This window comes from Amblyomma maculatum, chromosome 5, assembly GCF_055883805.1.
Source record: "Amblyomma maculatum isolate TAMU_Amacu chromosome 5, ASM5588380v1, whole genome shotgun sequence".
Taxonomy (NCBI): Eukaryota; Metazoa; Arthropoda; class Arachnida; order Ixodida; family Ixodidae; genus Amblyomma; species Amblyomma maculatum.
Window position 1 is genome coordinate 147,972,101 of NC_139348.1, and position 11,879 is coordinate 147,983,979.

The following is an 11,879-nucleotide window of genomic DNA, read 5'->3' on the forward strand; positions in this document are numbered from 1 at the left end:
ACATTTAAAGTCCTTTGTTCATCATGGTCGTCAAAAGATCCCAGCATAACAGGTGCACATTGGGCAGTGACTGATGTCTAACAGTACACTTTGCACATGCTAAATCTTGAGTATGGAAGACCTTGGCATTTGGCACGTTGACCGCGAAATATGGTATAACTTGGCTGCGCTGACGAGACCAAGAGTGAACTAGACGGCTTGGATGTTTTCTGAAAATTATGAATTCTTTATAGACTATACATACCACTGTATTGGTTTGCAGGAAGGGAAACGTGCACTATCCGTCATGCGTTTCTCTGTGGACACCTGCCCCGCGATAAAAGGGGAGAGAGGAAGGTGAAAATGAAGGTGTAAAGAGAGACGGGGGCGCCGTATTCGAGCGTTTGCGAAATAATTTCGACCACCCGGGTATCTTGAACGTGTACTCACATCGCACAGGACATGAACGTCTCTCCATCACCACCCCCCCTCCCCACCCCCCAAGAAAAAATAGCGGCCGGCGGTCAGTCTCCAACCCGGTTATAGCCCCAGCACATTAATCGGACATTTTAACCACTGCACACCACTATGAGGCCAAATGACCACTTGTTTTAAATACTTCGAATTGTGCCCCGAACGTATATATCAAAATTGTAAAAAAACCACCGCCCGCGAAAAACACCACACAGAAAAGAAGGCACATACACAATGCTGATCAACTTGTTGTATGACACATAGGACAGCTGCTTACAATCGTACCTTTAAACAAAATTACTTGCTTTGCTTTTTCTGAGTATGGTTACTTTCATTCACGACTAAAAAGCTGACAGAATTCGTTAGCTGACAGAATTCGATTTGCGAATCCTAGGACTACTTACCTCCATCTAATAAAGCACGCACCCGCGCGCCTCGGTGGCGTGGTGGTTAGGGTGCTCGACTGCTGAACCCAAGGATGGGAGACCAAATCCGGCTACGGCAGCCGCTTTTAGATAGACACGAAAAGCAAGACGCCCTTGTACGGTGGAGGTGATGGTAAAAGCGTTTATTGCTTCTAAAAAGAGGGAGTTACATGGAGGTTTCTTTAGTGTCAGCCTTAGTTTCTTTTCCCTCACAAAGATTAGGAGGAGCCCCCAGTAACGAACCCCAGTGGCTTCCGCTACTGCCATTGATCGTTTGACCATCGCTTGTTGGGCTTTCAGGTCGGAGCAGGCGCATAGGGTCGCCCCCCAGTCCTCCCGGGTGGGGTTTGGATTGGGTTAAGGCAGGGTTGGAGGGACAAGCTCAACCATGTGGAAGAGTTCCAAGAAGGAGATGTCCCCACAGTGCGAGCACTCCCTGAAAGGGCAGTGTGAAAATGTTTCAGCGACGCCGGGCCCATCATGGTGTAGGGGGCGGAGGAACACGCGTTCCTCTGCTTTTTTTTTTCTTTACACGGGTGGGCGTAAATGTGTCTGTTTCGATATATTTGAGTTATTTGCCTGAAATTTTAAGTAGGCTTGCTCTCCTCTTGTCCTGAGGAGGAGTGGGATGAGGTTTTCAGCATAGCGCACAAGCGGCTGCATCTGCTGCCGCGATTCCTCCTAGCTCCAAGTGGGCCGTAGACTAGGCCATGAAGCGGTGGGAGGGACTTCCTGCGCATGAGTTTTGAAGTAGCTCGAAGACCAGGAACGAGCTGTTTTGCAGTGGCCAGAAGGCAAGGTACGGGACACAGTCCTGTTGAACTTTGCTACACGCCCCTCGCGAGTCCAATTATGATTGTCCCCCGCAGGGGGCATCTGTTAAAGCAGATGTTTGCGTGTACTGTGCGACACCACGGACCCCGAGCACCCACGCTTAGCCGTGCGTGGCATCGCCGTTTCTGGGGAAAAGGGGATCCTGGTGGTTGAGCTGATGCCGAGTGTTTGGACCTTTAAGGCCCCTCGGCGGAGGCAACACACCACTTTGGCCCATGCTTCTCATAGACGGCACCTCCGGGCTGACCCACCCGGGGGGAACCGGCAGTCGCCTTTTCCTATCCTCCCCTCCATCTTTCACTTTCCTATCTTCTATCCTACAGCTCTCCTGTCTTCTTCTCTCTTCTTGGATTCTTCCTTCTTCCGGGCGGCTAGGGTTAACCGTGTGTGGTGTAACTACCCTGGGTTACCCATATTAGGTTATAGTTACTGTGTACAGCTGGCGAGGGTAGGACTTATTTATTTAACTCCTGCCCCGTCCCCTTGTTGGGCTCGATGGTGGGTGGCTGGCACTGTGACCGAACAGCATACTTACTTTATGGCTTCTTCAAGACAAAATGATCGCCAAACAAAGAAAAGGCGGACCGAAGTAACCTCTCAATTCTTTAATGAAAAACTAGAAATATTCCCCAAGTTCCACGTTATCCACAGTGAAAAACCAGAAAAGCCAGCCCGCATGGTGTCTCCCTTCATCGTGTCCAAGTCTCTCACACAAGCCCTGGGTCCAGGATACAAAGTATCCAAGCTGGGCAGTGGGGACCTCCTGCTTGAAGTCAAAGACAAAACTCAATATGACAACATTCCAAAGCTTGAGTCGTTTGGGGACATCCCAATTGTAGTGTCTATGCACACATCATTGAATACTGTCCGTGGCGTGATATCTGAGAGCGATTTCTTGAACCTCACAGAAGAAGAAATGCTTGAGGGGCTTAAAGAACAGCATGTAACCAATGTGCACAGAATAAAAATAAGAAAAGATGACAAAGAAATACCCACTAAGCACCTTGTCCTAACTTTTGCCACCTCCACACTCCCCGAATCTATTGAAGTAGGATATATCAAAGTGACTGTGCGACATTATATCCCCAACCCCAGACGCTGTTTCAATTGTCAACGCTTCGGTCATGGCTCACAGAGCTGCCGTGGCCGTCCAAAATGTGCAAGATGTGCTGGAAATGACCACACCTCTGAAAACTGTGCAGCTGTGCCACGTTGCGCCAACTGCGATGGGGAGCACCCTGCCTACTCCAGATCATGCCAAACTTGGAAAAATGAAAAGGAAATCATAGCCATAAAAACAATAGAAAACATCAGCTTCAAAGAAGCGCGCGAAAAACTGAAAAAGAAAAACCCATTTGTTTTTACAGCGAAGGCAGACTACTCCAAGGTGGCGCGTGGGGGCGACACGCCACGCTTGAATCTGGCTCCTGTCCAGGCAATGCCTCAGACAGGACCACCCCCGCCCCAGGCAGGGACAGCGAAAGCTTCCTTGCCATCTGCAAAACAGTGCCTACCGGTCTCACAACCGCCAGCCCAAAAGGCTTCCCTTCAGAAGAAGCCTGAAACACAAGCACCCGCAGCTGACCAGCGGACGTCCAGCGCCCCCGAGGAAGCGATGGACACTAGTCTTAGTTCGCCGCCGCTTCTGCGCCGGCACAACTCCCTTGAAAAGAAAAAAAGGGACAAACCCCGAATAACGGGCCCTGAGAGACCCGAAACCTAAATTTTTAACTCTCAACAAAATCCACCCAATACGGCGTTCCTCATTCACTGGAACTGTCGAGGTCTAATTAACAACTATAGTGATGTAAAAGATCTCTTAAACACGTTCTCTCCATTCGTCATCTGTTTACAAGAAACAAACCTAGGACCTGAATATAAAAACATTCTAAAAAATTATAAAGTCTTTCGGTGTGACCGGGAGCAGTCTGGTAGATTATCAGGAGGTGTCGCTATTGTTATTCAGAGTGGTGTTGCAACCAGACAAATCAAGCTCAAAACTAAATACGAAGCCGTAGCTGTTACCACTTTGCTTTTTAAAACGATAACAATATGCTGCTTATATCTTCAACCTCATTCACCAGTAAATCTCCATGACTTAGAGGAGCTTTTAGACCTGCTGCCAGAGCCTTATCTGGTAGTTGGTGATTTTAATGCCCATTCATCTTTTTGGGGCAGTGAATTAACAGATACTAGAGGCCGCATATTAGAAGATTTTATATTATGTAACAACATATGTTTGCTGAACACCGGAAAGCAAACATACTGCTCACCAAGGTCTGGAAAAATGAGCTGTTTAGATCTATCCCTCTGCTCGCCATCGATTTTTAATTATTTTAAATGGGACGTGATAGACAACCCGTATGGAAGTGATCATCTACCTGTTGTTATTTAGCTTTTATCTTCTCCATCAATCATCCCTTCTAAACCACGTCGCTGGAAGCTCCACCTAGCCGACTGGTCATTGTTCAAATCAGAAGCCAATTTAGAAAACATTTTTTCAGACAGCCTCAGTGTAGATGAATTAAATGAGCTTTTCACGACCCGTATCCTTGCTGCTGCTCACCTTGCTATCCCCCAGTCCTCGGGCAAAATACAACCAAATCATAAACTGTGGTACACACAGGAATGTAAGGAAGCAAAAAAACAACAAAATAAAGCCTGGGGTGTTTTTCGCAGGTACCCAACGCACGAGAACCTAATGAACTTTAAGAAAGCAAGAGCAAAAGCAAGATATATTCGTCGCAGCGCAGAGAAAACATCTTGGAAAAACTATGTTTCATCTATAAACAGTTCCATCACATCCAAAAAGGTATGGGAACAAGTTCGCAAACTAGATGGTACCTACTCCCCCTACACAGTCCCTCTCCTAACCCCTCCAGGTGTGCAAACTAGCTTGCAGGAGCAGGCAGATATACTCGGTGAGCATTTCTGCAGAGTGTCTAGCTCTAACCACTACACAGAATCATTCTTAAGATATAAAATCACAGCTGAAAAACAGAAACTCCCAACTAGCGGTGGCAGCAACGAACTGATTAACAGTTTAATCACAATACAAGAAATTCATAGAGTTCTATCTACTGGCAAAAAGACTGCCCCAGGCCCCGACGAGATACATTATGAAATGTTGTCCCACCTCTCTGAGCCATCTGTAGAAGCCCTTCTAAAGTTTTTCAACAAGATATGGGTAGTAGGACAGATACCGGAGGCGTGGAAAAAAGCTCTTGTTGTACCATTTTTGAAGCATGGCAAACCACCAACTTCGGCCAGCAGTTATAGGCCAATATCATTAACTAGCTGTCTGGCAAAATCATTTGAGAGTATTCTTAATATTAGATTAATGTTTATCCTAGAATCCCAAGAGCTTCTCGATATTCATCAGTGTGGTTTTAAGAAGGCATGTTGTACAACTGACCATCTTGTCCGTCTGGAAAATACCGTCCGAGAAGCATTCATACACAGACAGCACTGTCTAGCGGTCTTCTTCGATCTTGAAAAGGCATACGACACAACATGGAGGTTCGGAATATTGCGTGACCTTGCAGACTTGGGCATCCGTGGGAGAATGCTAAACATATTGCGTGATTTCCTCTCTAACCGCTCATTTAATGTTCGTCTAGGCACAACTATGTCAAAAACATTTATCCAAGAGAATGGCGTACCACAGGGATGTATTTTAAGTACTACATTGTTTGTTGTAAAAATGAATAGTATAAGTAAAGCAATCCCAGAGTCTGTTATGTATTCACTCTACGTTGATGATTTGCAAATTGCCTGTACATCATCCAACATATCATCCTGTGAGAGGCAAATACAGATAACATTGAATAAGTTAGCTACATGGGCAGACAGGAATGGGTTTAAATTCTCCCCTCAAAAAACAGTAGCTGTTCTTTTTTCACTGAAGAGAGGCCTACAGACAGATCCAACTTTATACCTAAATGAAGCTGAACTGCCAGTAAAAAATAAACACAAATGTTTAGGTATAACTTTTGATAAAAAATTAACATTCCTGCCTCACATAACTGACCTTAAGAAGAAAGCTTCTAAGTCCCTCAACATACTCAAAGTTCTCTCAAAGAAGCACTGGGGATCCGATCGAACATGCCTCTTACACATTTACCGCTCTCTTGTACGCTCAAGTTTAGATTACGGTTGTATTGTGTATGGCTCCGCGAGGTCATCATATCTAAAGCGATTAGACCCAATACATAACCTCGGCTTACGTCTTTCTAGTGGTGCATACAGAACATCCCCCATTAAAAGCATCTATGTAGAAACAAATGAACCACCCCTAGCCGACAGGAGGAGCATGCTTACATGTGAATACATACTCAGGATAAGATCTTTACCAAAACATCTCTGTTTCCCCTTAGTTACAAAGTGCCCTTCCAGAACACTGTTCATAAACAAACCCCATGCTATCAGGCCTTTACTACTCCGCTTTGAAGAAATATGCCAAGATTTAGGAATACTGGATGCACTTCCAACTGTAGCCCAGAGACAGTATCCATTTCCGCCCTGGTACAGCCTTCCCTCTACATGTGACCTCACACTGACAGCCTTCCGAAAAAATCAAACAGCACACGAACACATATTACAGGAATACCTAGCACTACGAGAGAAGTATATGAACTTCACAGAATTTTTCACAGATGGATCAAAAACAGCAAATTATGTTGGATGTGCTGTCGTGCAAGGCAACAGAGAAAAAGTCATAAGGCTACCTAACAGTGCCTCAATATTTACTGCAGAATGTTACGCTGTCTATGTAGCTGTAAATAAAATTATGCAACAGAACTGTGAAAAGAGCATAATCTATACCGATTCTTTAAGTGTGCTTACGGCACTACATTCCAAAAATGCAGTTGAGCCTATAGTAGGGAACATCATTCACGGCATAGAAAAAATCACAACGCAAGGCCAAACCATAATATTTTGCTGGGTTCCTAGCCATGTTGGGATAGATGGTAACGAAGTAGCCGACTCATGTGCTGCACAAGCTCGAACTAAGAAAATAAAGAAAATACCAATTCCCTACAAGGATTGTATTAAGTTAGTAAAAAGAAGCCTGATAGATAAATGGCAGAAAAAATGGAATAACGAAGAGCAAAATAAACTACACACAGTAAAACCCATAGTAGGAGAATGGAAATCATGTACACAGAACAAACGCTTCAGTGAGGTGATTTTGTGCCGTCTTCGAATCGGACATACACACTTGACACACAATTTCTTGCTGAGAAAAGAGCAAAAACCATTATGCAAAGAATGTGGAGGTGAGCTCACCGTGAACCACATTTTGGTCTCGTGCACAGAACTTGAACAGTTAAGGAAAAAATATTTTACTCCATTCTATAATGAACGCATCCCATTCCACCCCTGTTTACTATTAGGAGACAACCCGCTTGTTGAAATTTCATCTGTTTTTAGTTTTCTTAAAGAGTTAGGGATTCTAAATCAGCTGTAATTTTCTAAACTTTTCATTTTCACTCATAAAGAAGCTCAGCAACCTAGTGTTTGGCGCATGATGGTCATAGTAGCCTATGTGCCAAAAAACGCAACCCAACCCAACCCAATTATGATTGTCATGGAATCGAACTGTGCTGCAGCTAACGCAATTGCGACCTCTTCTGTTTGTGTTCTGTTGGGAAGGTGAGCCCGTTCACACAGTTTTGGACTCGTGATCACTGCCGCCGTGTACCACCCACATTTGTGCGGGACGGCCGTATTCACGTAGTACACCCCACGTTTCCCTCCTTAGTTGCGTGCGATGTCAGCGCACGTCACAGAACCCTGAGCAGCCGAAATCTCCCGAGCCCTCCACTACGGCACCTCTCATAGCCTGAGTCGCATTGGGACGTTAAACCCCATAAAACCGAATCATCTAATAAACCGCACAAAAATAATGATGAACAGGGTCCCATGACTTCGGTACACGGGTGAATAAGTTTTGGCCTAGACGTATATTCGCAGCCAGACCAACAGCAACAACAAAAATAATATCATTGTGTATTAGCAGAGAAACCGGCCATTTCTGGAAAGATCTATCATTTTTATTGTGCATTTCCTGCTCATAAACACTGCAATTTCAGCGAAATGAGACATTTTGTTTTAAGAACGAAACGCATTTAGATTCCGCTGTTGACGCGCCGTCGTCCACCTTGACTTCAGAAGAGAGATGAACAAGAGGCGAACCTAAACGAACTTTGAAGAAACGTTCCGTTGCTACCTCCCCCGTCCCCCCTCAACATGCAGGCTGCGCTGTAGCTCGAGCAGCTCTGTGCCTACCGAGAATACTAGGGGCAGCGCATGTACTTTAACTATGCCTGCCCATTACAGTGCCTGCGATCGAGATATGAGCAGTAGCACACGCTCGGTGCTGGAGCACAAGGGGCGCGTGCTGCTCTCGGGACGTGTGAGCAGACACCAAGCTTGTTGCGTAATCCATGTGCCCACGAAATGTGCGAAGAACTGGGATCTTTTAGAGTCATGGCGCTGCCCTTCGGTACGTAGTGGAACTTGTATAGAATATGGGCGGCGGAGATAGTGGTCATAGATGCTGCACTGGTTGCATTCTGCCAAACGAGCGACGCTGCCTAAAAAAGTCGTTTTACCGAAAGGAGCCCTTGCCTGCAAAAAGCTCCAGTCTCTACATTACGCTATGTCACTTGTGCAAAGCTTTTTATGCTTGCATATAATATTAATATTATGTAATTCATGGGAAGGGAAAGGCCCTGTATCTGTCACACTTGTTTCTGTGGACACCTGAACCGCGCCGTAAAGGGAAGGAAGGAAAGTGGTAGTGAAAGGGGAAAGAGAGAAAGAGGGGTTGTAGTTGAGGGCTACGAAGTAACTTCGACCACTTGCGTATGCTGTCTACCTTGAGAGTAAATCTTTTTTTCATAATGCAAACCTAACAATACAGCCCCAACTTAACATCGCCATAAGTTTTCATTTTTACCGAAGTACTCTGGCAACTCCTGATCTTTTTATTACTATCGACCACCAGCCTGCACAGGTTCATGTTTATTTAGGTGCATTTAAAGAGAGGAGAAGGAAGATGAAATTTTCGCCCCTGTGGAGGAGTTGGACGGGTGCCAGAGGGCGGAAGAGGGACGGTGCAGAAACCGAAATTTGTAAATTTTGCGGCCATGTGGCAACATTAGATCATATAATATGGAGATGCGTTCGTGCCCCAGGGCGCAACGCGATTAAAACTAGCGATGAATGGGAGACCACGCTAAGAAGCTCCGACGAAAAAACGCAGCGATTCGCCGTCCGCCTGGCGGCCGAGGCTGAAGACCTCTTCTCCTAGACGAGGCCGGGTGTCCTTTGGCCGCGGTGCGACAGACTGCCTCCCCGGACGCCTGCGTGCGGACCCGTAGGTGGCTGCTGCACCATATTCGGCGGGAATAAATGTTCTTCCTCCTCCTCTTCCTTCCTTCCAATTAACCACCATCGCTAGAACGTAAAATATCAACAGCAGCTTTTGTCTTAATTTTCATTAGGATCAGCACATGTGTATTGCAAACACACTCGGTGTAAATTTGTCTTTTGGGTTCTACATAAGGAGACAAGGAGACTACGTATGTGTGAAACATTTAGAGCCAAACATTTGGAGCCCACTTGGGACGCACCACGACGACCACCTTTGCAAATTTGTTGCTCAGATTGTCCTGTTATTCATCTGCAAATATATTTTGTTTAGTCCCTTTCTGCACGAAGGCACGCATTTGTGTCGCTTTCGATACCCATAATGCTTACTGTCATTTCCTTGTGTAATGTGACAGCTTTGTCTGATTTTGTGAAAATGGCGCTGAAATGTTTCTTAATTCCTAGGCACAGTTATGCATGCTCAGGATATAGGAGGTGTGACAAAAAAAACGGGACTGGTCCAGTAAATTATAGCACTTGCAGAATTAGTTCTCTGTAACATTATCACCTTTATCGCCTTCAAAGTATCGCCTTCAGAATTCACACACTCCTTCATTCGGTGCTGCCATTGCTGGTAGCAGTTCTGGAACGAGGTTTTTGAAATACCCTTCAGGAGAAGCTTCGTTTTTGCCTGACCCTCTTCAACTTAGGTAAAATAGGTTCCGTTTAAGCAAGATTTAACTTTATGAAATAAAAAAGTCGCATGGAACCAAATCAGGTGAATAAGAAAAATGCTCCATCACAGCCATGTTTCTGCCGGTCAGAAACCGCTTGACAGATAGATCCGTTTAAGCGGGTGCATTGTCCTGATGCGACAGCCACCTATCACTTTTTTTCCGAATTGTTTCACAAGTCTTTTTACTACTTCAACGTAGTAGTGTTGGTTAACAGTCTGATCAGTCTGAAAAACACTCAATCATTACAATTCCTATAAAGTTGAAGAAGACAATTAACATTGCCTTGGACTTCGACTTTGACATGCGTGCTTTTTTGCGTCTTGGGGATCGCGGAGACTTCCACAGCATTTACTGGCGCTTAATTTCTGGGTCATAGGTAAAACTCCATGTCTCATCACACGTTACAACATATTCCAACAAATTTGGCTTGTTTGCTATGGGTTCTAACATGTCCACACGTCTTTCAGACGTCTTTACGGCACTGTTTTTCGTCATCGAACAGAACTTTTGAAACAACCTTCGCACAAATCTTGCTAATGTGTAATTCTTCCGTTAAAATGCGTCGAACGGCTTCCCTATCCAAGTTAACCAGCTCCGCCTCTGCACACACACTTAATCTTCGGTCACCACGGATCACATCACGAACTTTGGCAATGTTTTGGTCTGTAATCGCTGACCTTGACCGCCCTGCACACTCATCATCTTCCATACCCAGTTGGTTATTCATGTTTTAAAGAGACATTAGGATGATGAAATATTAATTGGCACAAATAAGGAACCGACGTAGAATATACACCATTCTATTGCGCCTATTCGCCAATTGGTTTCTTTTGGATTTGCATCAGATGGTTGGCTAGCGTACTATATGTGCGCCAATTTTGATTCCGAATATTCACTGAATATTCCTCTCCGCTCCTGCAGCTCTGCAAGCTGAAGACCAACCACACCAAACTGAAGTACGGAATAGCTGTGTACGATTTGGAGTACGAAGACTATCACGGATTGTGCGTGTTGCAGAAGAGTTTCGACGGCCCATACAGTCGGCTTCAAGCACTGCGAAAAATAGAGGACTTCATGAAGGCGTTCTCCAGCCCCGAACAGAGGGATGACTGTTTCAAACTGATTCCCAAGAAGTGACAACGCTTTCAACGAAGCTTGTTTTTCGGGATTCACACGAATTCTTACGCGATCTTGCACGCGAAAAACTGCTTCCGCAACACTGTGTTGTTTCTGTTAGTTTCGTAACAGGTATATTTGCCTAATGTGTTCCTGAGCTGTAAGTGTGATATACAATATCTATATTTATATACATAAATGTTATATATATAGTGTGCTGTGCGATGTCTGTGCACGGTAAAGAACCCCAGGTGGTCGAAATTTCCGGAGTCCTCCACTGCGGCGTCTCTCGTAACCTGAGTCGCTTTCGGACGTTAAACCCCACAAACCAAACCAAACCAAACCATTTTTTAAGGCGCTTCCTCGGTGTTGCGAGCATTCTTCCTATTGTTTTATTGAATAACTCTCTAATCTTTTGTATTTTTCTTCCTACGCTGCTGCTAAAGTTTCGCACTTTTAAGCATGTCGCTGTAATAGGGACGATGCCAGTATTGATCGTGTTGATGCCGGTGCAGCTGTAAATATTTTGCTAATCTTCTGTTGCACCCTATCATAGAAGCCACAAATGAGTAGAAGAATCATAGAAGAGAATCATAGAAGCACCAGATTTAGTATTCGTACTTCGTACGTTTTCCTACTGGAAACGGTCTACGACTGACACTAAGTGCTTTTGTTTTCTTGAACACGATTTTTTCAAGGTTTTATAACAGTTCCAGTCAGCAACTAATAATTTTTTTTCCCAGGAAGATAGAAATTCTGCTCAAGCGGATACTCGAATTACGACCATTTACATAAAGTAGATGCTGTTGTAACTCATTTTATACATCATACGCTATCTATTTTTGCTAAAATAAGATGCGCATTTACAGAAAAGTAAGAAAAGGGAATGGAATGCGTGGGCTTGAATTATTTTTCATTTCAAATGCTTTGATAGATG

The 11,879-nt window shown here is 44.7% G+C and overlaps 1 protein-coding gene across 1 annotated transcript in view; it reads left to right on the forward strand.

Annotated features, from left to right (window-relative positions):
* The window catches only part of LOC146189895 (uncharacterized), a 32,632-nt gene extending 21,125 nt beyond the window's left edge, over nt 1–11,507 (forward strand). The window contains exon 7 of the mRNA XM_084603343.1: nt 10,748–11,507. Coding sequence (XP_084459469.1) covers nt 10,748–10,963 — 216 coding nt within the window. The 3' untranslated portion in view covers nt 10,964–11,507. The remainder of the gene's footprint in view (nt 1–10,747) is intronic.
* Nucleotides 11,508–11,879: the final 372 nt, after the last annotated feature.